The sequence below is a fragment of the Sardina pilchardus genome, chromosome 4, assembly GCF_963854185.1.
Source record: "Sardina pilchardus chromosome 4, fSarPil1.1, whole genome shotgun sequence".
In the NCBI taxonomy this organism is placed as follows: Eukaryota; Metazoa; Chordata; class Actinopteri; order Clupeiformes; family Clupeidae; genus Sardina; species Sardina pilchardus.
In genome coordinates, this window is record NC_084997.1 from 7,511,476 (window position 1) to 7,538,975 (window position 27,500).

The 27,500-nt window shown below is 48.7% G+C and overlaps 1 protein-coding gene across 3 annotated transcripts in view; it reads left to right on the forward strand.

Moving 5' to 3' along the window:
• Positions 1 to 27,500, forward strand: part of ncam2 (neural cell adhesion molecule 2) — a 161,071-nt gene that overhangs the window by 87,749 nt on the left and 45,822 nt on the right. For all 3 annotated transcript variants that reach the window (XM_062533931.1, XM_062533932.1, XM_062533933.1), the window contains exons 2-5: positions 11,983 to 12,057; positions 21,264 to 21,470; positions 24,965 to 25,108; positions 26,137 to 26,271. In XM_062533931.1, the coding sequence (XP_062389915.1) occupies positions 11,983 to 12,057; positions 21,264 to 21,470; positions 24,965 to 25,108; positions 26,137 to 26,271 (561 nt within the window). The remainder of the gene's footprint in view (positions 1 to 11,982; positions 12,058 to 21,263; positions 21,471 to 24,964; positions 25,109 to 26,136; positions 26,272 to 27,500) is intronic.

Genomic DNA, 27,500 nt, shown 5'->3' on the forward strand with positions numbered 1-27,500 from the left:
CAGTGTGCGAGTGTAATTATGTCATAAGCAGGGGTTGCTTCAACATCACCGTCTCGCTGTGCTGTCGTGCTCATGGGCGTCTCCGATTATTAGTGTGTGGGACCACGCAGGGGGTCATCCGTGTCATCAGGCGTCTTTTGTGTCGATCTGAGATGCCACAGGAAAACGCAGGCTTCAGCCAAACAATGACTGGGCTGTTTTGTTGTTGTCGTAGTTAAAGGTTATTATTACAGATGATTATTGCAGGTATTACACAGTTAGAAGTGGTGTGTGTGTGTGTGTGTGTGTTTGTGTGTGTGTGTCTGCCTGTTTGTCCCTCTCTGTATGTGTCTCTGTGTGTGTGTGTGTGTGTGTGTGTGTGTGTGTGTGTGTGTGTGTGTGTGTGAGTGTGTGTGTGAGTGTGTGGGCACATCTGCAGTCACCACGTTTGTGTACTTGGCCCACGTTTCTTGTTCTTCTCAAAGGGAACTTTTGCATCCCCATGAATCACCACTCTCTCTCTCTCTCACTCTCTCTTTTTCCTCACCCCCTGACAGCTCCACACCTGCGCACCTGTGTCTCTAACACCATGCTAAGCACCCTGGGATCTCCAGGAAGGGAGCGTATTTTTTTCCCCCTCTGCCTTATAAATAGCCTCTCCCCCGTCCTGTTCCACCTGTCTGAGAGCGGAGCAGAGGGGAGCAGCAGCAGAAGGACCTCCATGACTCACTCCATTTACACTCGGCTGTGCACACGCGGTCAGCCACGGGCGTCCAAACACGTGCCAGATTTATGCTGGTGGCAGAAGTGGGATGCTTCCTCCTGTCTCGTGCTTGGCTCTGAGGTAGTCCGTCTCACGCCCCCCCACCCCCCCCCCCCCCCCCCCCCAGCCTGCTTTGTTAGCTTGGGCTCACGCTCCGAGGAATTTTAAATGAAACAAATGTCGCCTGGCGTTGTCGCAGGGAGATAAGGCATGGCTCTGCCTTTAATATCCATCTAAGGGGAGCGAGATAGTTAGTATGAGAGAGAAATGAGCGCGTCAGAGCATCACAGCAAGCCAAAAGGAATGATGTCCTGTTCTCTATCTCTCTCTCTCCCCCTCTCTCTCTCTCTCTCTCTCTCTCTCTCTCTCTCTCTCTCTATTCCTTCTGTCCCTCCTTCTCTCTATTGCTTTGTTCTAAAGATAATTTAATATTCCTGCACAAATCAGCTACACAAGCAGTTCATTCTCATGTATAAAAGTGGGGGTTTAATTCGTTGAATATCTGTGGGGAGATGTGCCCTTGTGTGTTTGTGTTTGTATTTGTGTGTGGTGTGTGTGTGTGTGTGTGTGTGTGTGTGTGTGTGTACGTCGCTAGGCATTTGCCATTATCCTTTTTAGTCCTCTATTGTTTTTCCTCCAGGGCGAGATGTATCACTTTTTGTTCAATGGCAGTGGGCTCTTCTCCAGAAATTTCAATGACAGAAAATTAGTTTGAAAGCCCTTCTTTTTCCCCCTGTGCAGGAAAATAGATGGAGTTGGCCTTGCGCTCCACACTCCATCGTGCATCAATGTAGCAGAAAGGCGCCTGTACTTTCACTCGCCGCCTCTCCCTCTCCCTCTCCCTCTCACCTCCCTCTCTCTATTAGCCTGACAGATTGACCATTTCTCCAGCCATGCCTGCCTGCCTGCCTGCTTGTCGGTCTGCCTGTCTGCCTGCCTGCCCACTGGCCCCCAACAGACACCCTCCAACAAGTTACACATCCATTCGCACACCAGCAACACCAATCAAAGGCAATGAGGAGGACATAAGCATCTGTTATAGTGGGCCGTGATGAATGCACTATAGGAAAGGGAAGCCAGTGCAGTGCAGTGTGCTGCGCTGTTGTGCGGAGGAGACGTGTTAGCGATGGCGCTTTGTCATGCCTGTGGTGTGTTAACGCCCCTGAGTGACACTGATGGCTGCCGTCTGTCGGTGGAGATTGGCAGTGATTGTCCGAGTGAGTGCCTGAAATGGCTGTGATGGCTCTGTCACGGGGCTTTGAAGCATCTATCCATGTATCCGTTTACTGGGCTTCCACAAATTGTTGGTGTCATCCATTTTGAGCTCTACAGAGCGTGTAGCTGTACGGGGTTAGGCTGGTAGTGGGAAGATTGCGGGTTGGAATCCCAGATGGTCATTTGATGTTGAGTGGCGTGACCTTGCACAAGGCACTTCATCTGCATGGTCTCGTCCAGCCAGCTGTAAAATGGGCACCAGCTTCTGCTCGGGCTTACCTGCGATAGTGCCTCACCCAGGGGGAGTCTAGAACTCATCCACCCAGCACCATGGAAACCAGACCTAAGTTCCAGCCCTGTTAGCCTCTGTGGCTTGGAAAGGATTAACTCCTTTAGAGGTCTAGTGGTATACTGTGTTTGGAGTAGTTAGCATCCTTTCCACAAGTAGAGTGGGTAGGCAGCATAATTGAAAAGCAATTATGCTGTTATGACTCACGCAAAGTCGGTGGGTTATCATAGAAGCATGAATATTCCATCCAAAAAGTGGCTGTACAATGGATCCCAGGAAAGAACTTCATTGCAGATAAAGCTTAGGAATCTGAATAGTTCTATTCATCTGATGGCATGGCAGACAAGTAAGCAATAAAGCAGAATTAAGGGAAGATACTTTACTTCTCCTCAAGACTCCTGGAGTTTAAGCGAAAGAGCCAAGGGCAGCTGAGTAGTTTTTACGGCTCCCGACACTTCATAGCTCTCTCGGCTTTAATGGCGACATTAAACACTACACCCTGTGCAGCGAGAAAACGCCCCTCAATCCTCCAAAGTTATTAAGCGCCGCTGTTCAATTACACATCTTGGGCCATTTCTGTCCCCATGAATTTAACAGGGCTCTCCCCGACCACCACATGTAATCAATCCCCGGCCATTTTATATGGCTACGCTCGTCTCCTATGTCATTTCATGTGTAGAGACAGCAGCGGGTAAATGCTGCGGTTACTTACAGCTGCACATTACGGTCAGAGCGGCAATTTCCCGCAGAGGCTAACCCTTAGCCTAGCCCTAATCCTAGTTATTAGGAGATAGCATGTGCTGGGACCCAATGGGTATTAGGGATTCCAGAAGGTGGAATTAGCTCCTGCCACCAGGATAGCTTCAGCTACTACAAAGAAGAGTGCAAAAAAAAAAGACGGCAAAATAGACGCAGGTCCAGCCTCTCTGGGTAAGAAAATTAGATTGAGAAATCGACAGAGCACACGCCCAAGAGAGTCTAAACTCTGCAGATAAATCTAATCAAAACAGGGTGTCAATCCATTCACCTCCACATCGTCCGCAACTGTTTCAGGGACATGACATTCCGCCAGATGCCACCAATCATTTACCGACACAATCAGCGGCGCGATGCCCTCCGTGCTATTGTCCTTTGGCTCTCCGCATTACTGTCGCCTGCCACTCGCTCCCTGGACACCAGGTTGAGAGGATTCAGGCAGAGGCGCCGGGTGATGTGTTGCTTTTCTTTTTCCATTATTTTTTATTTCTCTCTTTTTCTTTTTTATTTCGGGGGCCCGAGATATTGAGATCAAAGCGAGGCGAGGCGCCCGGCGTGAGGCGTGAGGCGTGAGGCGGGGGCCCTGCAGCTCCGAGCCAATAAACTGTCGATGATGAGTTTGTGTTCTTCCCTCGCGCGGAGGTCACTCCCCGAGCAGCCAGCTTGAAGAGGGTAATTATGCCCCCCAGACACCGCGCGCTACTTTTTATTTTATATTGCGCTCGGCTCTCTCTCTTTTCTCTCTTTCTTTCTCTCTCTCTCTCTCACACATTCGGTCTTCCTCCCTCTCTCATGTTTCTGTTCCTCTCAGAGGAGAGTGTCACAAGGGCTCTCTGAAACATATGATAATGAGCCAAATAGCCCTGAGAGAGGGAGAGAGAGAGAGAGAAAGAGAGCGAGGGAGAGAGGGAGGGAGAGAGAGGGTTGAGTCAAGAGAGAGATGAAGTTTAAGATCGCTACTGTATAGCATTAGCTCCGGGCTCTCCATATTTATTCATGACGCTTAGAAAGAGGCTTTATCGGGGGCTAGCGGTAGAGATTAGCGTGGTTTCACGTAGCTTGGTGAATCACTGCGCTCAGAAGTGGCTCTGCGCTGAGAACCCTGTGGCGTTAGCTCCATATCATCCCTGTTGTCATTGTCAAACAGGGCTTCCTCATTGTGTCTTGCACTGTTAAATAGGCTAAGAGGTGAGCCGTGCTTTGACAGCGTCCTAAAGGGAGGCGGGCGTATGAGAGAGAAACGGGCAACTGGATGGCACCGGGCAACTGTGCATGGGCATGAGCAGCGTCCTCCAGGAATGGGGCTCAGCCGACCAGAGCTGGGCTTCAGTCAGATATGGGTCACCTCCTGCTGCTGAAGAACTCCACTTCAGAGAGATAAGAGAGAGAGAGCCCTGTGTGTTGGCCACAGAGAGCACAGTAGAGAGAGAGAGAGGGAGAGAGGGCAGGAATAGACAGAAATCAGATGGTTCACTGGAATAGAACAGCATAACATTTTCCTATATGATCCTAATTGCTACCAGAAATGTTGCTTGACTCTCTTTTCACTTTTATGTCAGCATTGATTAGTCTGCAGAATGCACAGGAGATGAAACCAAACTTGAAATCAAAGACACAAAAGGCAACCTTGAAGTGAAAACAGACCGACACATTTGAAATAGCACAAGGCTGATTAGGGACTGCCTGTTATAGTTTGAAGAGGCGTCATGTTAAGACCTGCATGCAACTGTTTTTGCCCTCCAGCTTAGTTTATCCCGTTAACGGCATGATAAATCCACGTGTTTGAAAATATTTGACAGCACAGCATGGGAATGAGCTGCTGTGCAGTACAAAGCTGACGTATCTTAAATTAGTAATCAGTGCACTTACGCTGACCTTCTGTGCCTGTTTCACTACCTGACTCACGTACGCAGACGCTAAGACGCGAGCGACTGGGGTATCACATTAGCTGAAAACAAATAAGGGATTCAAGGAGACATGTGTCCCAAGTTTAGCGGCGCTAAGCTGTGTAGCCATGCAGCCAATCAGTGTCCAGGGGGGCCAGCAGCCTGCGCTATCCCACTGAGCGCGCTCAGGCGATCCCCCAGCACACCGGGGCTGAGAGCCATAAATCTGCGGCCCCCTTTTTGCCTGTAAATCACCAGCGTGGCCGCGCTAAATCAGCGTCGTTTGAAAAGAGGGGCGGCCATTTTGAATTGCGGTGATTATGCTAATCTGGTGACAGGGGAGCGTCCTGTTGATGGAGTGGTACATTAATATTTAGAGGCAGTGTCTCAGCACGGGACCCACCAAGCAGTGTATCATTCTGTGTGTGTGTGTGTGTGCGTGTGTTTGTTTGTGTGTGTGCATACAAGTCCTGGCTCAGTCTGGAGTGCCCATTGCGGATTCTTTTAGCCGAACCCCTCTCTGTTTTGATGTAGTGCAAATCATTCAATTACTGTTCCGCATGCATATTGATCCATTTATTATTAAGCAGGTCTGGTAATTGGCTGGGTCTTGGCTGGGCTCCGCAGGCTCTGCTGGTGATCGGGCACAGAGAACAGGGCCACAGCATGGGGTAAAAGACCAGCACTCTCCGCTCCTACCCACTGCCTGCTACAGTACAGACAGCAGTAGCGCATAAACGAGAAGGGAGAGACAGAATCACTTAGGAACCTTAACAAGTTTAGACCGCTGTAGAATTACGCTGTGTGAGGAGAAGGGGATTATTTACTTTTATGACGTTTACTTTATAGCTCAGAAGTGTCTGTGTGTGTGTGTGTGCATGTACAGTATCATTTGTGTGTGTGTGTGTGTTTGTGTTGCTGGGAAGTCTAACAGCAGTAATGGCTGTGAGCTGCGAGCTAGGCTTTCTGTCATACAGCAAAGTGGCTTTGATGTGTGTGACTGACACTATCGGGCTCCCTGTGAGATGCTGCCATTGTGGCCGGCGAGGTGGCAGCCAGAGGCGGCCTGTCTAAGCCAGCGCTGGAGAGACACACACACTCACAGCACAGAGGGGAGCAGGGGGTGGCACGGCACACTGCCACAGGGCGCCTGGCTGCCTGCTGCCCACTCTACACCATAGCGAGGGACACAGCAGGAACCCCCCCACAACACACACACACACACACACACACACACACACACACACACAGTCAACCGCAAGGGTGGTTTATGTCACTGATAGCGCATTAACCAGTGCCATTATTAGCAGCCGCTGAATAACATGGCTGCGGCGATCAAAAGAGATGAGGACGGTATTGCAGCTCAGCCGGATAATTATTAAATGTGCCGCTCATTCACTGTGTCACTCCGGCAGAGATCAAAATGACAGCTCAAATGATTTCATTTCACTGAGACAATCTCTGCATTCCTATATTCTTATGGAGAAGGAGGTGGGAGCATGTAATTGCGGGAAAAATTGAGGAAAATAGTGTGTGTGTGTGGGAGAATCTGAGAGAGAGAGAGACAGGGAGGAATAGAGAAAGAGGTAGAGAAAGAGAGGATATTACAGGGGCAGAGAGAGAGAGAGAGAGAGAGAGAGAGCGCCAGGGAGCTGGAGAGGGAGGTGTTTACCTGCTCCAGATTTGGCGGCGTGGCTGGGAGGTGGAGAGTTGCCGGTGGCGTGGAGTGACATGTGACATCACGGCATTTAATTAACCCAGCAGGGGCCAAAAGCACCCCGGCGACTCACACAATTACCGAGCTTGACGTGGCCCAGATTTTCCCATCCGAAGCCGCTTGCCCATTCCCAATAAGCCCGCCAACCAAACAAAGACATTACACGCGCCATTTTCTTCCCGCCCGCCAGCTGTATGCCCTGCGAGAACGCGAGTGTCTCGGAATACGAAACGTGTCCGGAGCTCAGCGGCCTTCCGCTGTTGTTTATTTAAAGTCCCATTTCCTGATCTAATGGGAATGCAGGCCTGCTAATGGCGCATTACAATACTTCCATTCTGGTGCAATGATTGGAAAAGCCACAATGGCCTTTGAATAATGCTGTGAGGTGCGAGGACTCAGAGTTAATCAGCATCAGCACATCAACACACACACACACACTCTCACACACACACACACACACTCACACACACACACACACACACACACATACACTGGCCCTTGGCAGTGAGCAGTGGCAGAGTTGTGCCTGTTGGTCCTATTGAGCGAGAACTAGGTGCATTGCATCTGGGATGGAGGGTTGTGAGGGCCCTGCAGACTTGCCTATTACTGCCGAGTGTGTGTGTGTGAGAGTGTGTTGGTTTTTCTCTGTGTATGTGTGCTTTATCTCTTTCTCTCTCTTTCTGTCTCTCTTGCTCCCTCTCTCCCTCTCACTGTGTGTGTGTGTCTTTCTCTTTCTGAATGTGTGTGTGTTTCTCTCTCTCTCTTTCTCGCTCTCTCTCTGAATGCGAATGTGTGTGAGTGTGTGTGTCTCTCGCTCTGTGTCTGAATGTGTGTGTGTGCGTTTTGATAAGAGCCATTCCTCTTTCCCATTCAGACAGCGGCGCAGGGCTGTGCGGCATGGCCAAGCGGTGGTGGTGGCGGCGGCGGCAGCATTGTCAGGGGACGGCGTTTGACTCGTCTCGTGTGTGCGCGCTTTATTTAGATGGGTCATCCCGTGTCAAGTCAATTCCCACATAATGATAAAAAAAAAAAATTGCCGAGACTCAACAGAGTGCCCAATTCAATTTCTCCACAATGAAATCTTAACCCCGGGGCCCCCGGTCCTTCCCTACGGGAGCGAGCAGAGGAGACGAGAGGAGGGGAGCGGGAAGTGGAGAGGTCTATTCACATTCCTCACCTGCCTCTATTCATGATGGGGTTGCCAAGGAGGACCAAGAAGAAGAAGAAGAAGGAGGGGAAAAAAACACAGTGCAAACAGAAAAAAAAGATAAAGACATCTGCCCTTTGAACCAAAACGAAATGTCCTTGAGTGGCTCGGAGGGTTTAAAGCAGTAGAGTTTCTGAACAACAGAGTCTGGGTCCGTTATTAACTCATCTCTCCTTGGGGTGCAGGTTACAGCGCACTCAGAGCACGGGCCTAATGGCTGCCGAGTCTCGTCTGAGACGGTGAGAGCACCTCTGTGTTTGCAGGGACTTAGCTTCTTAACTAGGCTCAGGTAGTAAAGACACTAGCGGAAGGCTTTGTCTTAGAGATGTAAAGAGCGCAGAGAAATATATATTTATACAGGTTTTTAGAAGAACTGGGTATGTATAGTCATTAAAATGGATGAAGCGGAGTGCAGCAGGGGAAAGAATTATGTGAAAGAAACTGTAACGGTAAAGAGGAAGAACTGGAAAAAAAAGTGAAAAAGGGGAAGTATGAAAGAAAAGAAGTGAGAAAGAGAGAGATGACAGCAGGGAGTGAGATAGACTTTGTGATGTCAGTGGTGGTTAATTTGGAGTTGCAGCCGTGAGCGCAGCCGCTCGTCTCCGCGGGTGGGGGGTGGGAGGGAGGGGGTCTAGGTGAGGAGCTTGTACACCTCCAGCAAGAGGCCTCGCCTGGGACTACAGCCCCTCAGCTCCACAGTGAGTCAGGAAGTTTGTGACTCTCTAATAAGGCGCTCTTACACAACTGCTTTGTTGCCCTGTTTGGTTTGTGTGTGTGTGTCTGTGTCTGTGTCTGTGTGTGTGTGTGTCCCTTTGAGCATGTGTTTGTGAGTGGGTGTTTATGAGTTTGTTAGCTATCAGGCTAATGAAGTGCCCCCAGGTCCTCGGCTGTGTGGGAGGTGATGGACTCTGAGCAGTTCTGCCCGAGGCCACAACATGTGCATTAAATCAAAGGAAATGTTTTGCCACTATACGGCACTGTTTACCAAGGCAGCCCGGTTTCATGGCATTGCCCAGGCAAGTGATTGCCAAGACAAATGATTTCCAAGAGAAGTTGTTTTGTATGAAACTGGTTCACTCAGGAGTTCATGCCTTATGTTGGCATCTGTTACTCTTCCGCCTCATATTCAGTCTGGAGGGAGGTTGTTATGTGGGTGTGTGTGTGTGTGTGTGTGTGTGTGCGTGCGTGCGTGCGTGCGTGTGTGTGTGACTGTGTGTGTGCTTGCATGTGCTTGCAAGCAAAGGAGGAAGTGGCCAGTGTGTTTCGGCAGGCCTTCCCTGTGCGTAAGTGTGCTATTGTATGCGTATCTCTGTCCAGCAAGACATTGCCTTTTATTCCAGCACCCTCACCGTCTCTCACTCTCACGCTCTCTCTCTGCTATTGTTGATTAAGGAAGACTATTTGTGTTTCCTTTCCTTTTCCCTGTTATGATGGGTAGCTGTCTGTTGATGCCTATCAGTTAAATGAGATTATTTTGGCTGACAGATGGACTGGTTTTATCGCAGCACAGTTCCTGTGCCAAGCCCGTGTAATTAATTGATATAATTACATTCAGTTCCACTTATGATAGTTCAGTGATAACCCACAACCCAAACCAAAACATCTCATAACACATCTTGCACAGCGATAGCAGAATTTGTAGGCTTCTGTGTGTAAGTGTGTGTGGGGGGGTGTGTGTTTATATCTGTGTAAAGGAAGAGGGGTGGGGGGGGGGGTATTTTATACAGCTGTCCTCAGAAGGAAGAGGGTTGCTTTTAGGTTGCAGAGATGACATCAGCCTATCTCTGTTTTTCTCCTCTTTTCTACTGCCCTCTATAGGCTGTCCTTTCATGCAGAGAACTCTTTCCTTTCTTCCTCTCTCTCCCTCTCTTTCTCTTTCTCTATGTTTTCGAGTGTCTGATCTTATATGAAAACGCGTATAAGTGTTCTTCCTTGTTAGTTTATTTATGCCATGAATAATGCAGCTACCGCTGACATGGTGGAGCAACTCTGACAAGGACTAAGCTGACGAGAGACAAGCCCGCGCCAAAAAAAAACAACCAACACGAAAAGAAAATTTCCCACATGCCCACGTGTGAGAATGCTACACGTTGCCATTCACTTGGACAGTGTTGGATGGGGCTGCAGTTTAGCCGCCATCACACACACCACTCCACACTCGAGCACGTCCTCAGAGCTGCTCTCATTTGACCTGCTCCTGGATACCACCTGCGTCTCTGTGGCACGTCTCCAAAACAAAGCATGCCGCTGCAAGCGTTGTTACATGTGTAGGATGAACGTGCCAGGAGTCCACATGCCATGGCCCGCTGCCTAACACTGAAACAAAGGGATCAAGGAGGGTCCCCCCCCCCACTGTACAATTGCAACTCTAAAAGCAGAACTAATTCTAAGGCTCAGATGCGTGGGCATTGCTTCCACACACCGGAGGTGTCTTGTGAACACGGGCTGGGTGGGTGGGATGGAGTGTGGCGCGGGCAGTGGGTGTAGCTGGAATGTGGAGAGGAGCTACGGTACTCCAGTCCAGTAGTCTGAGTGCAGTTTGGACAGGCTGCCCAGAGCTGCCGCCACTTCCCTGTCCGGTGGCGGGCTGCAGCCAGACTCAGCTGTAATTAATCATTGTGCCAGATGCCAGTGCCTCCCCGCTGAGCACAGGCCCCACACCCCATACCGCTGCACTCAGGCAGAGAAAGGGAGAAAGTGTGTGTGTGTGTGTGGGGGGGGGGGGGGGGTGTCATGTGTTGTGAAGGAATGGTTTTGTGCGTAGGTGTGTGTATACGTGCATGCGGGTGTGTGAATGAGATTGTGCGTGAAGTGTGTGCCCGCATGTCCCCTATTTTCAAGCCCACGTTGTGTGTCTCAAGAGTATAAGAAACTTGTTTTACCTCCTTTAAAGGTTTCCTTGCCAAACTCCTAAAGTGGCTCTCAGCTCTAGGGGAAGGGCATCCAGGTGATTATGCAGGCTGATTCAGCTCACACAGTGAAGCAGGTTGTGTGGGCATGCACCTGTGTACTTACAGAGATTTGATGCTGTTGAAAGACATGCTTTCGTTTCCTCATGTCAGCATGTTTGATTGGCTCTTGTTTGACTTGGCCACCAGTTTCAATGGGGAAAGTACTTTCCATTTATGCTCTGTGTAAAGTTTTCAATTGGCAGTTACGAACAAAATTACAAATGATTTTTTATCAAAAATGATGGCATTTTGTGTTGACTCGGGGGAAGCTGTCGTCTTTCCTGTATCACACAAAGAGGCAATTATCATAATAATAAACTGCAATGTGTTGGACATATTAAATTGTTTGAATAAATAATCCAAAATGAAAATTTAAATCACAGTTCTCACTGTAGCATTCCGTCTGTCCACCGTACGCCAGCGTGGTCTTGCATGCTGTAGGAATACATCCGGTCTCTCACAGCCTGAATGACACTACCCGCCGCACTACCCGCCGCCCTTTGAATGTTGCGCTCACAGCATATGAACTAGTGGCGTCTGCCCATCACGTCTGTCCGTCTGTCTGTCAGTCTGTCAGTCTCTGCCTCCCCTCATCAGCTCTGGCCGTGTGCCCCCTGAGAGGCGGGCGAGTGGAGGGGAGTGGGTGTGGGCACATTTCAATAAGAGAGCCCATAAAAACACAGGGAGAGAGCCATGGAAATGAACAGGGAGAGGCCTGAGCTACCAGACAGGTAGATGGATAGATCAAAGGGTTCCCCCCCTTTCCCCCTCCCTCCCCCTCTCTCTCTCTGTCACTCTCTCTCTCTTTTTGTTCTCCTGCTCTCGCTTTCCTCCCCCTTTTCTTTATATTCGGTCTGATCTCGACACGAATCCTGCTTTTCATCAGGTTGGCGCGTGCGGCTCGCTGGATGATGTGATTGAAGTGATTGTTCAGCTGGGGCTCGCTGAGCTGACCTCACCTCCCTGACTGGCTGGTGCTCTCTCTCTCTCTCTCTCTCTCTCTCTCTCTCTCTCTCTCTCTCTCTCTCTCTCTCTCTCTCTCTCTCTCTCTCTCTCTCTCTCTCTCTCTCTTTGCTCAGACTGTCTTTTATTTGGGTTTAATCAGCCAGAGGAGCATGAGAGTGCTCAGGGCACAGAGGGATATCTGCCTCTTTCCCTTTGTTATGTATCAACACGCTGTCCTAACGCTGCTCTCCTCTTCTCTCTCTCTGTCTCCTAGCTGTCCTTCAAGTGTCCATCTCGCTGAGCAAGGTTGAGCTGAGCGTGGGGGAGTCCAAATTCTTCACATGTACAGGTACAGTAACCATGTCTTCCATACTTCCGTATCACGATGGGTGCACCCAATTACTGAGATTTGAGTGGAGTGATTTGGTCAATCAGTCCCGCCCCTCACCGTGCCGACATGTTGACCATCGCCGCCCGCACGTGTCTGACATCTATGGCAGTCTGCTGGAGCAGAGCCAAGTCATTAACTGATGCATTAGTAGTCATCCTTCCACCTAGAGCAGCAGGCTGTGCCTTATCGTGGTGCAGTAACTCACATGAACACTTGAAAGGTTGAAAGGTCTTTAATAGTTTAAAGACAATAATGAAGAGTAAATTGATTGTGGGCATTTTTGTCAGGAGATGTGGTTCACAACAATTTAATTTGGCCCTCTGGGGATGACTGAGGGCACATCCTGGTTGGGTGCAGTGGGGTGGTCCCATCAGTCAAACACCCGCCCACAACCACCAAAACCACACACCCACACATGTTTATCGCAGCTCCAATGCAATGTGGTCAATGTGTACCCTCCTCCCAGGCCAACTCCTCCACCAGCACTGCCAGAGTCCTGCTCCATGTACAGATTACCCATGGGCTCTGACTCCCTGAACCCCTGCAGCACGTCTCAGGGCCCGTAAGCTCCATCTCCTCGGCTGGAGGAGCCGGAGGAGCCGAGTCCCCGGCGGCAGCGCCAGGCAGTGGGGGAGCGCGCATCCGTGGGTGGAGGGGCAGGGAGATTATGGCGGGTTAAATCAGGTTGGGCTCCGGGCTTTATGTTTTCCACATGGCTGGGCTTCCCCCCAGAGCAGAGCCCTTCCTCCTGCTCCCCACGCTCACGCTCAGCCAGGGCAGGTGCAAAACTGACTTGCTGCTATCGCAGAAGAGGAGGAGGAGGAGGACTGGGATGAGGAGGAGGAGAGAGGAGAGAGGTCGAGGGAGGAGATGGAGATGGAGGGTGGAGGTGGGGAGGTTGATCCACGCTGACCCCTGCTGGAGCGATGCCAGAGTGCAGAACAGTGCAGCAGTACTTCTCTCTCTCTCTCTCTCTCTCTCCATCTCTCTCTCTCTCTCTCTCTCTCTCTCTCTCTCTCTCTCTCTCTCTCTCTCTCCCTGCGAGAGCAGCGCTGACGGCTAACACCCTTGAAGCGTGGAGGTCAAGCGCCCCCGGAGCCCGAGCAGGCCGTGACGGTGGGGTTCGGCACGGATTCTTGTCAGGCGCCGGCGGCTGCATGAAGGGCAGAGAGCAGGCAGGAGGCGCTGATAAAGACCTCTGGCCAACTCCACACTCTTCTCAAGACAAGCAGAACTCCTGAAGCATGTGGAAACTAGCTCAAATAGGGAATCTGAAATCTTTTTTTGCATTTCACCGCTGCCTGGTGTGTAAACATGTAATCATCAGTGATAGCAGTCAGGCATGTGCACACATGGACATCAAAGGGGGGCTTGAGCAAGCAAGAGAAAGTGCCCTTTTTTTCTTTAAATTCAAGTTCAAAGTGTTTATTGTCGTATACAGCAAGGAAAACAAGTTTCTCTGTGCAATACAATTCTTTCATTGCTGCCCACACTGATGCCAAGTTATATATAAAAGAGACAGATTCATACTTACATTACATATATACAATAAATACAATACAATAACTTTTTATGAACAAAAAGTGTTGGATGTGCATGTGCAATGAATGTAGTGAATGCCGTGCAAAATGCGGGTTATGCTTTAGTGCTTTCAATAGAAACGTGACAAAGCACATTCCTATTTACACATATCTTCCCTGTCAAAAGTATTGATTAAACTAAAAAACCTAAATATGACCTACAAATTTACATAAGTCTAATCTCTGACCTCAATATGAGACTTTCCCTCCCTCCCTCCCTCCCTGGGAGGTCTTTTGCGCAACACTGAGCACAGTCATAGTCAGGTGTCATGTCAGGCCCAGCCCAATTGTGGTGTTTCTTGGCTTGTGTAGAGGTGAGTGGTGATGACTCTTGGTTTGTTACGTACCCATTAAACTGATTATAAATGGGAACACAGCATAAGGGAGGCCCAAGAGTCGGAGTTTCAAAAATATAAACAGAGCTTTATTTTCTGACGCTAAAAACAGCGAAACAACATAGAAGCCTCAATAACAGCTTAACCTCACTTATAGTAGGTAGTGACAACAAGCGAAAAACAGGCCCTGTCAAGCTACCTTCTCTTATGGATGGAAATAAAACTATCTGACCTCCTCGATAAGCAAAATGCAGATGAGTCTTTCGTAAGCTTCCTGATGTGCTGTCATAACCTGCACTGGAGTGCTAAAGGAAAACAAAATTCATCATCCCATCTCCAGACATGCACAAGAGCTTGACATAAAAAAAAAATTAGGAAAAGGAGACACAGAACAGCAAAGCTGTAGTAGTCCGCTTTACCTACACTGGGTTCATTCCCGTCACTTGAGGTTAATGACACTACAGAGACTCTTTGATGAGGAAGTGGTCTTTCGACTACTTCAACGAGCAACATGCCCTTTGCATCCTGTCCCGTCTAGGCCTACTCTTCTATAGTCTATCGCACCTGCTGTTCTACCAGCAGTCACACATGTAACTCATGTTCACTCATTTCTGAAATAATTCCTTCTCCTTCTAAAAAGGCGATGTGAAGAACTTCAGACCTGTCTCAATTCTTTCTTCCTTGTTAAAGGTTTTGGAGGAAGTGGTCTTCTAGCAAGTATGTGACTTCCTTTATCAGAATGACCTACTAGACGGTGCAATCTGGTTTCAAGAGTGGTCATTCTATTGAAACTTCTCTGTCTGTGACTGAATCATTGAGAATAGCTAAGTCCTCTGCTCAGTTATCATTATTAATTCTACTAGATTTATCGGCAGCCTTTGATACTGTTAACCATGACATTCTCCTTTCTACACTACAGTATCTGAATTGGGAATTTCTGGGAAATTACTGGCTTGAATATTACCTTCTGGGCGTTCTTTCAGCGTTTCTTGGCAGGGACAGGTATGAAAGTTGCATGACCTCACCACAGGTGTGCCTCAGGGATCAGTATTAAGGCCCTGCATTTCTCTATCTACACTACTTCCTTAGGTGAGACCATTCACTTCCATGGATTTGATTATCATTGCTATGCAGACGACTCTCAACTTCACCTATCTTTCCCACCTGAGGACCCATCAGATTTCTGCATGCCTTAAAGGGATATTCCGCCATTTTTGGAAATACGCTCATTTTCCACCTCCCCTCGAGCAAAACAATCGATATTTACCTTGTTCCCGTTCATCCAGCCATTCTGTGAGTCTGGCGATACAACTTTTAGCTTCAGCCTAGCATAGATCATTGAATCGGATTAGACCATTAGCTTCTCGCCTGCTAGCTTCATGTTTAAAAGTGACTAAGATTTCTGGTAATTTTCCCATTTAAAACGTGTCTCCTCTCAAGTTAGAAAGTGCAATAAGACCAACTGAAAATGAAACCTGGCGTTTTTCTAGGCTGATTTGACATGGAACTACACTCTCATCAGGCGTAATAATCAAGGCAAGTTGCAAACTACTGGCACTACTACTGCTTGTTGTCTATGGGGACTATTTTCAGATGCTGCATAAGATATCACTGCGCCTATGGTACGTTTGCAAGTTGCCTTGATTATTACGCCAGATGAGAGTGTAGTTCCATGTCAAATCAGCCTAGAAAAACGCCAGGTTTCATTTTCAGTTGGTCTTATTGCACTTTCTAACTTGAGAGGAGACACGTTTTAAATGGGAAAATTACCAGAAATCTTAGTCACTTTTAAACATGAAGCTAGCAGGCGAGAAGCTAATGGTCTAATCCGATTCAATGATCTATGCTAGGCTGAAGCTAAAAGTTGTATCGCCAGACTCACAGAATGGCTGGATGAACGGGAACAAGGTAAATATCGATTGTTTTGCTCGAGGGGAGGTGGAAAATGAGCGTATTTCCAAAAATGGCGGAATATCCCTTTAAGGATATTTCAGTCTGGATGAAAGATCGGAACCATCAGCTGAATCTCTCAAAAACTGAGCTTCTGGTGTTTCCAGCTACAGCTTTTCCCCAACAGAATAACATCCAGCTTGACTCATCTTCTTTGACCCCAACTAGATCGGCACATACTGTAACTTGGGCATCATAATTAATGACCGACTTAAGTTCTCTGAGCATAGTCTCAATTGCAAAATCATGTTGGTTTATCCTTTACAACATTAGGATGATCAGACCTTATCTGACACAAGATTCCACACAAATTGTTGTACAGGCCATAGTTATCTCCAAGATGGACTATTGTAATTCACTGTTAGCTGGCCTACCAACTTATAGTAAAATCTTTACAATTGATTCAGAATGCTGCAGCACACCTAGTCTTCAAGAGGACACATCTACGTACTGTATCTCCTCTCCTAGTTTCTCTCCACTGGCTCCTTATAGTGGCCAGAATGAAATTGAAATCTCTCACTTTGGCCTACAGGACACTGGCTGGGTCTGCTCCCTGCTATCTTAATTAAGTGATCAAGATGTACATCCCCAACCACCCACTGCGGTCTTCTGATGAGCGGCTGTTGTGTCAACCAGCCATAAACGCTAGGTCAAATTCAAGACACTTTTCCTCAGTGGTTCCTTGTTGGTGGAATGAGCTGCCCAGGGCTCTCTCAGTGCAAGGGATCTAAAGGCATATCTGTTCAACATGCACTTAGTTTATTAAGTGCTTCTTAGGCATTAGGTTTGTATATTATACTATTTATTTATTTTCATATTGATTGAATTGACATTGTTGTTTCTTATTGAGGTTCTCCTTGGTATAGTCATCACCAACTTTTTGAATTCTTTACTGTTATTTTTAACTATTGTATTGTTGTAATTTGTATGTCGCTTTGGACAAGAGCGCTTTGAAGTGTAACCTTTTTTGCAAAAGGTTACACTTCATGAAATTCTGGCCTTTCTGAAGTGTATGGAGTGTCCTGAGAGTCTAGTGTCACACAGGAAGTGAATCGGCTGGTTGCCTCACCAAATACAAATGCTGTAGCTCCGCAGGCTACACAGGCCAACATCTCTGTGCGCGTCCCTGGTATCAGTGGTTATTTGGTTGATACTGTAAGTCCGACATCATGGGCCCAACAACTTTTTCATCAAAAGATGTTGACTAGCGCAGCCAGCTGGTTTTTGCAACCTGTAAACCTTGTCACCATCACCTCTGTTTTAGTGAGGGTGAAACAAAATTGGTGAACTTTAAAGGGATATTCCGCCATTTTTGGAAATACGCTCATTTTCCACCTCCCCTCGAGCAAAACAATCGATATTTACCTTGCTCCCGTTCATCCAGCCATTCTGTGAGTCTGGCGATACAACTTTTAGCTTCAGCCTAGCATAGATCATTGAATCGGATTAGACCATTAGCTTCTCGCCTGCTAGCTTCATGTTTAAAAGTGACTAAGATTTCTGGTAATTTTCCCATTTAAAACGTGTCTCCTCTCAAGTTAGAAAGTGCAATAAGACCAACTGAAAATGAAACCTGGCGTTTTTCTAGGCTGATTTGACATGGAACTACACTCTCATCTGGCGTAATAATCAAGGCAACTTGCAAACGTACCATAGGCGCAGTGATATCGTACGCAGCATCTGAAAATAGTCCCCATAGACAACAAGCAGTAGTAGTGCCAGTAGTTTGCAAGTTGCCTTGATTATTACGCCAGATGAGAGTGTAGTTCCATGTCAAATCAGCCTAGAAAAACGCCAGGTTTCATTTTCAGTTGGTCTTATTGCACTTTCTAACTTGAGAGGAGACACGTTTTAAATGGGAAAATTACCAGAAATCTTAGTCACTTTTAAACATGAAGCTAGCAGGCGAGAAGCTAATGGTCTAATCCGATTCAATGATCTATGCTAGGCTGAAGCTAAAAGTTGTATCGCCAGACTCACAGAATGGCTGGATGAACGGGAGCAAGGTAAATATCGATTGTTTTGCTCGAGGGGAGGTGGAAAATGAGCGTATTTCCAAAAATGGCGGAATATCCCTTTAACAAAGTGATTACTGTAGCTGTGCAGCCAGATGATATAATCAAGGGTAACGTCCTGGCCACCCTCTGCGAAAAATAGGATTTTATTAGGTTGAGGCAACAAGTGAGAAGTAGGCTGAACATTTTTTTAAAAGGCTACTCTGAATAGCAGAAAGAATGTTTATTTTACCGTCTATGGAGAAAAATGAGTGGCTCTGAAACCATCGGAGTCGGACAGAGAATAATCAGCCCATTATTGCATCCTCACTTAATATAATAGTAGGTACTAATAGGTGCAAACCAACAGACAAGGTACATAACACACAAGGTTACATCAACAAAGAAAAGAAAACACTCAGGTGCATGAACAAAGCAGAGGCCAGAGTTAGAGAGGTAGGCAATGTAAAAGAAAAGGAAAAGCTTGGGTAGTCTTTTAACAAAACAGTTTGAAGAGGTGAGTTTTGAGGGCCTGTTTGAAGGATGGTAGTATAGGGTGTTTGACTGTTTGATGTGGTCAGAGAGAGCGTTCCAGAGGGAGGGGGGAGCAGCTGAGAAGGCCCTGTCGCCCCTGGCCCGGAGCTTAGTCCTGATGTTCTTGAGTGTGTTTGCATCGACAGACCTGAGGCAGCGGGCAGGAGTGCGGTGGATGAGCAAGGTTATTGACATGGCCATGGTTATTCAGTGCTTTGTATGTGAGGAGTATTTTGAAGTGCATCCTGTGTTTGACTGGGAGCTGGTGGATGTTGTAGAGGACAGGGGTGATGTGGTCACGACGACAAGTGGAAGTGAGAAGGCGGTTAGCTGAGTTCTGGGCGTATTGGAGTTTATTAGTGATTTTGTTGTTGTATGCAGTTGGAGGTGAAGAGGGCGTGGATGAGTGTTTCAGACATATTATGAGGAACTAAAGTCTGTGCCAAATGACAAATTAGTATGGTGATGCACCGGCTAATAATTCAAGGTGGTTGGTATGAAGTATTTGAGGTATCCTGTGCCAACAGGCCATAAATCTCTGATAGGCCTTTCATTTCACACAAGAGGATTGTCACGCACAGGAGCACGATCAGCCTGAGAATCGTGTTTGAAGCCGCCGCACTACGGCAGCCTTCCTTCCCTCTCCCCAGCCAGCGACTCCAAGCCACAGCCACGCTGCCTGAGGACGGTGTGTCGGCCCCAGTCTGTGTCTGCTATGCCACCTCCTCAGTCAGACGGTGTCATAAAGCGACTCTGCGAGCCACTGGAGCACCATCCACAGGCTGTCTTACTCCATCCCCCAAAGCCAGCGCCGCATGACACATAATGAAGTCCATATATAACGGCGGCTCCATCTGCGACAGGGTTCCCCTTGCACTCCCACAGTGTGTGAAATGTGAAAGGCTGTGCAAGGCCACACTGCAGCAGGGATTCATATGTGTGTCTGCAGTGGAAAGGGGAGATGTGTGGAGCTGCTTTATTTTTTATTGTTTTCATTATTGAAATGGTTTTATTGGTTCCAGATTAATATTTGATAGGCCACTCTTTACCTTACAGTTAACCCATGTTTGTGCTCACGTTTCTTCCAATGTGTCTTGCGGTAAAGCCAACCTTACGGCAACAAAGTACAGGTTTACCGTATTCATGATGCCGGAGACAGGTTGGAGACACACAAGCATCCTAGCGAGCATGAGAGCGGCAAGTCTGTCGTGAACAAATTCTTGTCATTGTTTATGACTGCTGTGAAGCGAACCATACAGGTTTAGTCAAAGGAATTCTGTTCTTGGTGTTCATCCTTGATGGATGGATTACATGAAATGGAAATGAGTGTTCAAATGGAAATGAAAGTGTTATCTAATTACTGGAAATGTTCCCACACTCTCGTAACCTTGCTGGTGTTGCTGTGAATGCTTTAATGTTGTGTCTCCTGTGCAGGTATGTCTTATGTTTCAGTAGACCCTAGGCTTTATGGGTGCTAAGCTTAGTCCAAACAGCATGCGTCAAGAGTCCAGAGAGATTCTTCCCATGGTTATTTCTATCATCACAACTTGCCAGATAAATGGAACCAAGGCCATGAATTCATGAACTAGACTGTTAGTGTGTAAAAAAAAAAGACACGACCTCTTACGAGCTCTAAGGAAATAGCATCATCCAACTAGCATGGCTACTCATCCGTGCGCTGGACAATTACCTGTTGGTGGACCCTGTCATTGGAGTGAGGGAGCGAGTCGAGTGAGCATGTTCAATGGTCTGTTTAAGAGCATTAAGAGAGATCAATGTACAGCCTCTCATCAGAACCTCATCTCTGGGGGAAAGAAAGGAGATATACTCTATACTAGGTGTGTTTGTGCACACGTGTGTGTGTGTGTCCGTGTGTGTCCGTGTGTGTGTGTGTGTGTGTGTGTGCATGTGTGTCCATGCTCAGCTCAGCAGCCACTCATCCATCTGAGAGCGTGTGTAGTCCAGTGTGACAGGCTGCTGAAGCAGAGCGTCTGCACCGAGTGATCAGTCTGCTGTGCGGCCTCACTCACTCCTAATGCTCTTTACCTCTCACAACATGCTCTGTGTCACAAGCAAGACATCATGCAACGGGGATTTAGAGCAAGTGTGCGTGTGTCTGTGTGTGTGTGTCTGTGTGTGAGAGAGAGAGAGAGAGAGAGAGAGAGAGGATGAGATCTTCTCATCTCAAATGCCCCCCTACTTCCATCTACCCCATGGCTGACCCCCCCTGCCGTGGCACCACACAGCGCCCCCCTGTGGTCATATGGGATCAGGGGCCCCGTGTCCCCTCCATGCCCCTCGGCCTCCCGGCCCTCCCCCCGCTGGGCATGCACCGCTGCCCATCCCCTGATAACCCCCTGCCTGCTCCCCCAGCCAGCCCAGCAGCCAGCAGCTCATCTGGGCTCACACTGGATCCAGCTCGGCCTCTCTGCCCAGACCTCCAGTTGCCCTGAGCTCCCCCTGCAGTGCTGTGAGACCAGGCTCACACACGGATGGATGCTGGGGGGGGGGGGGTGTAGCGTAGGGGTTGCGAAGGGTGGTAGGTGGATGGGTGAGGATGGGAAGGGTAGTTGCCATGTGCTGATGACCCCCAGCCAGGGAGGATTTATGAGGGCCAGCACCTGGAGAGCAAGTGTGGCACCCTGCCCTTTCCGCAGTCCCTGGTGTCCTCCCTTCTGTCCTTGGGCGTCCCTAAAGGACACTTCTCTCTTTATAACACCCCGTCTCTCTCTCTCTTTCTCTCTTTCTCTCTCTCCCTCTCTCCCTCTCAGCCATCGGAGAGCCGATCAGCCTGGACTGGTACAACCCGCAGGGCGAGCGCATGGTGCCATCGCAGCGGGTGGCGCTGCACACGGAGGGCGTGCGCTCCAGGCTCACGCTCTACAATGCCAACGTGGAGGACGCGGGCATCTACCGCTGCCAGGCCACCGATGCGCAGGGACTCACACAGGAGGCCACCGTGGTGCTGGAGATATACCGTGAGCATCTTCCCTTCTCCTCGCCACACACACACACACACACACACTGTACACACGCACACACAGTTATTCCAGTTATTCTAGGCATGTTGGCACAATCTGATGCACGTGTGTGAGTGAGCAGCCTCTGAATGTGAGTGTGTGTGTGTGTGTATGTGTGTGTGTGTGTGCGCGTATGTGTGTGTGTGTGTGTGTGTGTGTGCGTGTGCATGTGTGTGTGCACGTGTGTGCTGCCAAGTGTGTCTTGTGGATGTATGACATCCATACAGTACATTTTAAATGCATACATTTGTACGCGCTTTGAATATGCATGTCTCTGCATGCTGTGTGTCTCATGGTGTGTGTGTGTGTGTGAGAGAGAGAGAGTGTGTGTGCTTCCATATGTGCTTTGTGGATGTACAACATCCGTACAGTACATTTTAAATGCATACATGTGTATGTGCTTTAAATATGCATGTCTCTGCATGTGTCCTCCTGGAATGTGTGTGTGTGTGTGTGTGTGTGTGTGTGTGTTTGAGCTTGCAGTGCTTTCATTGTGGTTGCAGCAGATTTCTCCACCCCCTGGAGTGTCTTTGCCTTTTCTAACCTGCTGCTTCATTTGGGCAGAATGTGTATAGTGCTTCAGGGGATACATGGCTTCCTGGGGTGCCTGACTCAGAGTGCTCCCTGTTCACCACACACTCACACACACACACACACACACACACACACTCATTCTCATATGTGCACATCCCCCACACTCACACACCCGTGTTCAAACGGCTGTGAAGAGGGCTCCACCTGTCAGTAGCTGGAGTTGTTTAACATTAAATCAGAGGTAAGCAGGCAGGGAGCGTTTCTCAGAGAGCGCGGGGAGGGGGAGGAGGAGGAGGAGGAGGAGGCCCTGGATGCATCCCTGACGGTGCCCCCTCGCTGCGCTAACACCGCCTCCTCCTCCACCACCACCTCCTCCTCCGCCTCCACCACCTCCGCCACGCGCGTCTGAGGGTCCTGTCTTTATGATACGCCGTAAAGGAGGCGAGCAGATGCTCGCCGACCAGGAGACAGCGCTCAGTAGGGGAGATTGTGCTGCTGTAGACACTTCTCTCCACGTGACGTCTCGCTCTCGAGAAACAGGGGGAAAAAAGAGCTCGTGTGCGCTGCTTTGCGGGCGCTACGCAGATGCTGTAAACAAGGTTATGTGTCTGCTGGCTGACACTTCTGACATTGGTTTGTCATCTCGCTAAGGATTGTAGCCTCATAACAACAACGTTTTATTCATATTGGCCCATCAGTCTATGTTTACTACATACATACGTGTCATGTCTTTTATTGACGGCAAGCCATTGTAACGTAACATGAAGTAGTGACCCATATAGCAAGCCCATATTTATCTTCCCCGCGCCAACTTGATGATGTCCATTTCTGAATCTGGAGCTTTATGGTATTGTCAGCTGACCCGCCCATTTTGGGATAATACGGCGGATGTGAATCTGAATGGGTGAAAAGTGCCACTGATTGGTTGTTGGTCACATAGACTCGATGAATTCTGGCCCAACAAAGAGAACACGAAATGACATTATCAAGCAGCATCGGGCTCCCACTTTAATCCCAGCACCCATTTAGCTGTTCGGTTGAGGAACATTATGCATGTAAAACCTACTAACAACATCACTCTCCAGCTGTCTGCCTGATGAAAGGGCCGTTATCCCCCGAGTGAATGGCGGTTGTTATTTTCCGTGTGAACAGATGACATCCAGGGGGTTGCAGGCAGGCCGAGAGAGAGAGAGAAAGTGAGAGAGAGAGAGAGAGTGAGAGAAGCACAACAAATGGGGAAATCGGGATTGCGCTCCTTTCAAGGATGTTTGACAAATTTGTTGATGAAAACCTGAATGTAATTCTCTCAACAAGCCAACAGCCTGTGGCACACAAGGAAAATAGGGAGGATTTGATTGAGGAGGGGGCGACAATGGCAACGAGAGTTTGAAGAGAGGATGAGAAGAGCGAGAGCGAAAACGAGAGAGGGAAAGACAGCGACATTATCTAGATGGGGATTATGCCCGTAGGATTCACTTCTGACATGAGATTGCATAGGCGGGGAGTCCATTGTCTGGCTTTGTGCCTCTCACGGCTTGAGCTAATAGCAATGAGTTAGAGTGTCGTGTGGGCTGACACATGCAGAGACCGAATCAGAGGAAAGGTGTACGGCTGGAGAGGAGAGGAGAGGAGAGGAGAGGAGGAAAGGAGAGGAGAGGAGAGGAGGAGGAGAAGAGAGGAGAGCAGAGGAGAGGAGCGAGACAAGAGAAAGACTCAGTCCCATTATAAAGGACACGGGGAGAATTGGATTAAAAGATATTAAGGAAGACAGGATGAGTGGAAAGAGGAGGAGGGGTGAGGGAAATATCCAAATTCATCTCCTGTACAGGGAGCTCAGACCAGTCCAGCAGAGGATGGCAGGAAGAGGCAATTCAAATGATTGGACATTAATGACCCAAATGAAAGGCATCCTCTTCTCATGCATGCACTATTGCATCGTGTCGGCCGGATAATGATGATATCCGAACCCCTCGCCGGACATCGGCCTGGGGATGCTGACAGCAGAAATGTGCATCCTGGCATTTTTTCCTCTCTCTCTCTCTCTCTCTCTCTCTCTCTCTCTCTCTCTCTCTCTCTCTCTCTCTCTCTCTCTCTCTCTCTCTCTCACAGTCTGCTCTCTCGTTCCTGGCTGCCAAGCCCTCTCCGTCTCTCCCCCACCGGCGGATATCACATGCGAGCGTCAGGGGCCAGGCGGTCTGTTTGTTTATGCCGTGTAATAAGCAATGCCGCACAGCGCCGAGAGTTAAGTCCAAGCAGACGTGGCTCGCTAATCAATACTCAAAGGAGGGGGAAACAGATGAAGGGGAGATTGGAGCGTCTGGCTCGTTTGAAGATGCTTCCCTATTTCTGTAGAGAGAGAGAGAGGGAGAGAGAGAGAGAGAGAGAGAGAGAGAGAGAGAGAGAGGGAGAGGCAGTTTATGATGGCTTCACACACACACAAATAGAATCATTTATAATGTCTTAACATTAAACATGTTACAGACTGTTTGATTACAGATAAGGATTTATTTATTAATTTTATTTTGTGTGCATGTTTTTTTTGTTTTGTTTTGTTTTTTACTTTGCCTTGTTTGGTTTGGCGAGTTGTGTCTGCTCAGTTTAACTGATTGATGTCACAGCAGAGGGAAGAGAGTGGGACTGCTCAAAGAGAGGCTTCCTTTCTCAGGGACACGTCGGATTGGAGCTGATGAAGAGCCGTGTGCCTGTTGGGGAATCGGCAGTTTCCTTTCACCTCATTGTTTGGAATGAGACTTTTCGGAAGTCTTTTCCTCACGCTGCACATGAAAGACGGAAGCGAAAGAAAACAGAACATTCTCTCGAACTCTGTCTGCCACTCCAGCTCTGCGTGTACAGTCATTGTGAATAACTCTGTTTGTGACGCTAACTGTGATCCCACCGTGTGCTCCCGTGTCCCACAGAGAAGCTGACGTTCCGCGAGGTGAAGTCGCCGCAGGAGTTCCGCCAGGGCTCGGTGGCCGAGGTGGTGTGTGACGTCACCAGCTCCCCTGTGCCGGTGGTGGCCTGGTTCTACAACAACATGGAGATAATGCCAGAGAACCTCAGTGAGTCTCCTGTCCTAAATCTCCCCAGTTCTTTCATCTTCAAATCACAATCTTCTCCTCAAAACACGCCTGTTCTTCTGTATTTAAATTGCAATCAGTCTTCTCTCAAAATCAGCCCAGTTGTTCTCAATGCTCTCTACTTCCTTTTTACCAGTGTCTGTCTTTTTTGCTTTTTTTCTGTAAATGACATTTGATAGTGTACAGTACATGCATGAAAAATGCTTTATGAATGAATTAATTAATATGTAGTTCTCCTGTACTAAGTCTTGGTCCAGAATCAGCCCAGTTCATCTGTACTAGCAGTCACAGTAGGGCTCAGAGGACAGGCGGTACACAGTATTTTTGTTTAGTGGGGTGTTTTTCGCAGAGGACATTGTTGCAAAATGGCATATCAGTATGCTATCCAGCCGTGTACCAGGGACAGGATATTTTTGCATTCTGGAGTGTTTTGATGTCAGCAAGCACAATAGCAATTAATTAACATAAAAAACAATCTTTTAATTATGTTTTTAATGACACTGCCTAAACACATTTGAAGTTAAAACTGTACGCTTGCACTTAAAATAACTACAGAATTTACATAATAGTGGTTGACACTACCTTCTCGTGTACATGCCCGATGAGAATATGATAAGTCCAACCATCTCCCCGAACACTTTGGCCTTCCAACTTGACTGAAATGCCACAGATTCAGATCTTTTTATGTTGGTCCAGGATTTGAGCTAGTGCTACCTGCCAAGAGATCTCTCTCCTCTCCCAGGGCGGACACGGGGATATGAATTTCAAACCGAATCCGACTTATTCTTATTCTTGTTGTTTTTGTCATTTTATGTATAATTGTTATCTCTTCCAAAAAACATGCCTCCCACTCATGGCAGTCTCTGTGGCTCAGCTGTATAAATAGCTGTGTTGAGGCGGGTTTGAAGTGCTAATGAGAGGTCTCTCTCTCTCTCTCTCTCTCTCTCTCTCTCTCTCTCTCTCTCTCTCTCTCCCTCCATCTTCGCCCCCTCCTTCCTCGCTCACCACAGAGTTCCAGGTCCTGCCCAACAACAACCTGCAGGTCCAGCAGGTGACCAAAGCTGACGAAGGCGTGTACCGCTGCGAGGCTCGTGTGGAGGCCAGGGGTGAGATCGACTTCAGAGACATCATCGTGGTGGTGAACGGTGAGTTTGTGTGGATGCGTATGTATATGTAAGTGTGTGTGTGTGTGTGTGTGTGTGTCTGTGTGTGCGCGTGTGTGTGTGTGTGTGCGTGTGTGTGCGTGTGTGTGCGTGTGTGTGTGTGTGTGTGTTTGTGTGTGTGTGTGTGAACACAGCTCGGGGACTCTGCCGCATAGAGGTGGCCAGACACAATAGCTCACCAGATGTGCTGCCGCCCACTGAAACTCTTCCACTCCAACCTGCTCTTAACTTTGGGGAGTGTGTTACCCAACAGCCCGTCAGCCTTGGAGACAGAGAACCCAGAGAAACAGTGCAGCAAAAACCACCACATGCCTTGGTCCAGGGCAGCAATAACCCCCTCACTATCTTGAGCTATGCGCCTCATTATTCTTTAATAACCAAAAGGGGACCGGTGAAGCCATTCCTGTTGCTGCTTTTCTAAATTAACCCCTCAATCAGTGGCTAATTAACTAACTCCCGGCCTAATCGCTTCCCTTGCACTGAGCGCTGAGCTCTGTCAGAGGAGAGAAAAAAAAGCCTCGTGTCGGACACTCGCCACGCAGCGCGTCTCTCTCCTGGCGCAGGGGACCTGGGCGCCGCAGGGAGTCATTATTGAGATGGAGGAGCGTCTCGGACAATGGCCTCCTCAGGAGTGGAGCGGCGTGGCGTGGCGTGGTGTGCTCGTGCGGTCGGCTCCATATTGTCGCTCTTATCTGCGGTTTCTCGCCGCGCTTAATTGAATCAATAACCGCCGGATGCCGGCGGCTCGGATGCGGTGGCCACTCGCGCAGGGGCCGAGCGGGCGATCAGGCGGCGTTATCCCGGCCACTTTGCCCCCGAAATTAGCCGCATAACTCAGTCATTATCTGCTCTTGTTAAAGTGCGGCGGGGGAAACGGCCGCCGTGACCTTTTCATGTGATGCGCCGAGCTGCGGGGCGAAGGCGTGAGAGAGTGTGTGATGCGGAGGGGATCGCTGGCGCTCGGTGCCCGCCACGCCACGCCACGCCACGCGGCGTCCTGCCTCCGCACCCGACGCGCTCTCGCCCAACACAATGGAGGCAAACCCGGACGCCAGTCACTTTAGTTTACCACTTAAATCTCTCCAGCTGATCCAATAAGCCCGCTCAATGAGGCGAAGCCGATAATCCTGCCGACATGACAACACACATCAAGGGCTGGAATAAAACAAACTGCTCCTCCCTGCCCTCCTGGCCTTCTCTCTCTCTCTCTT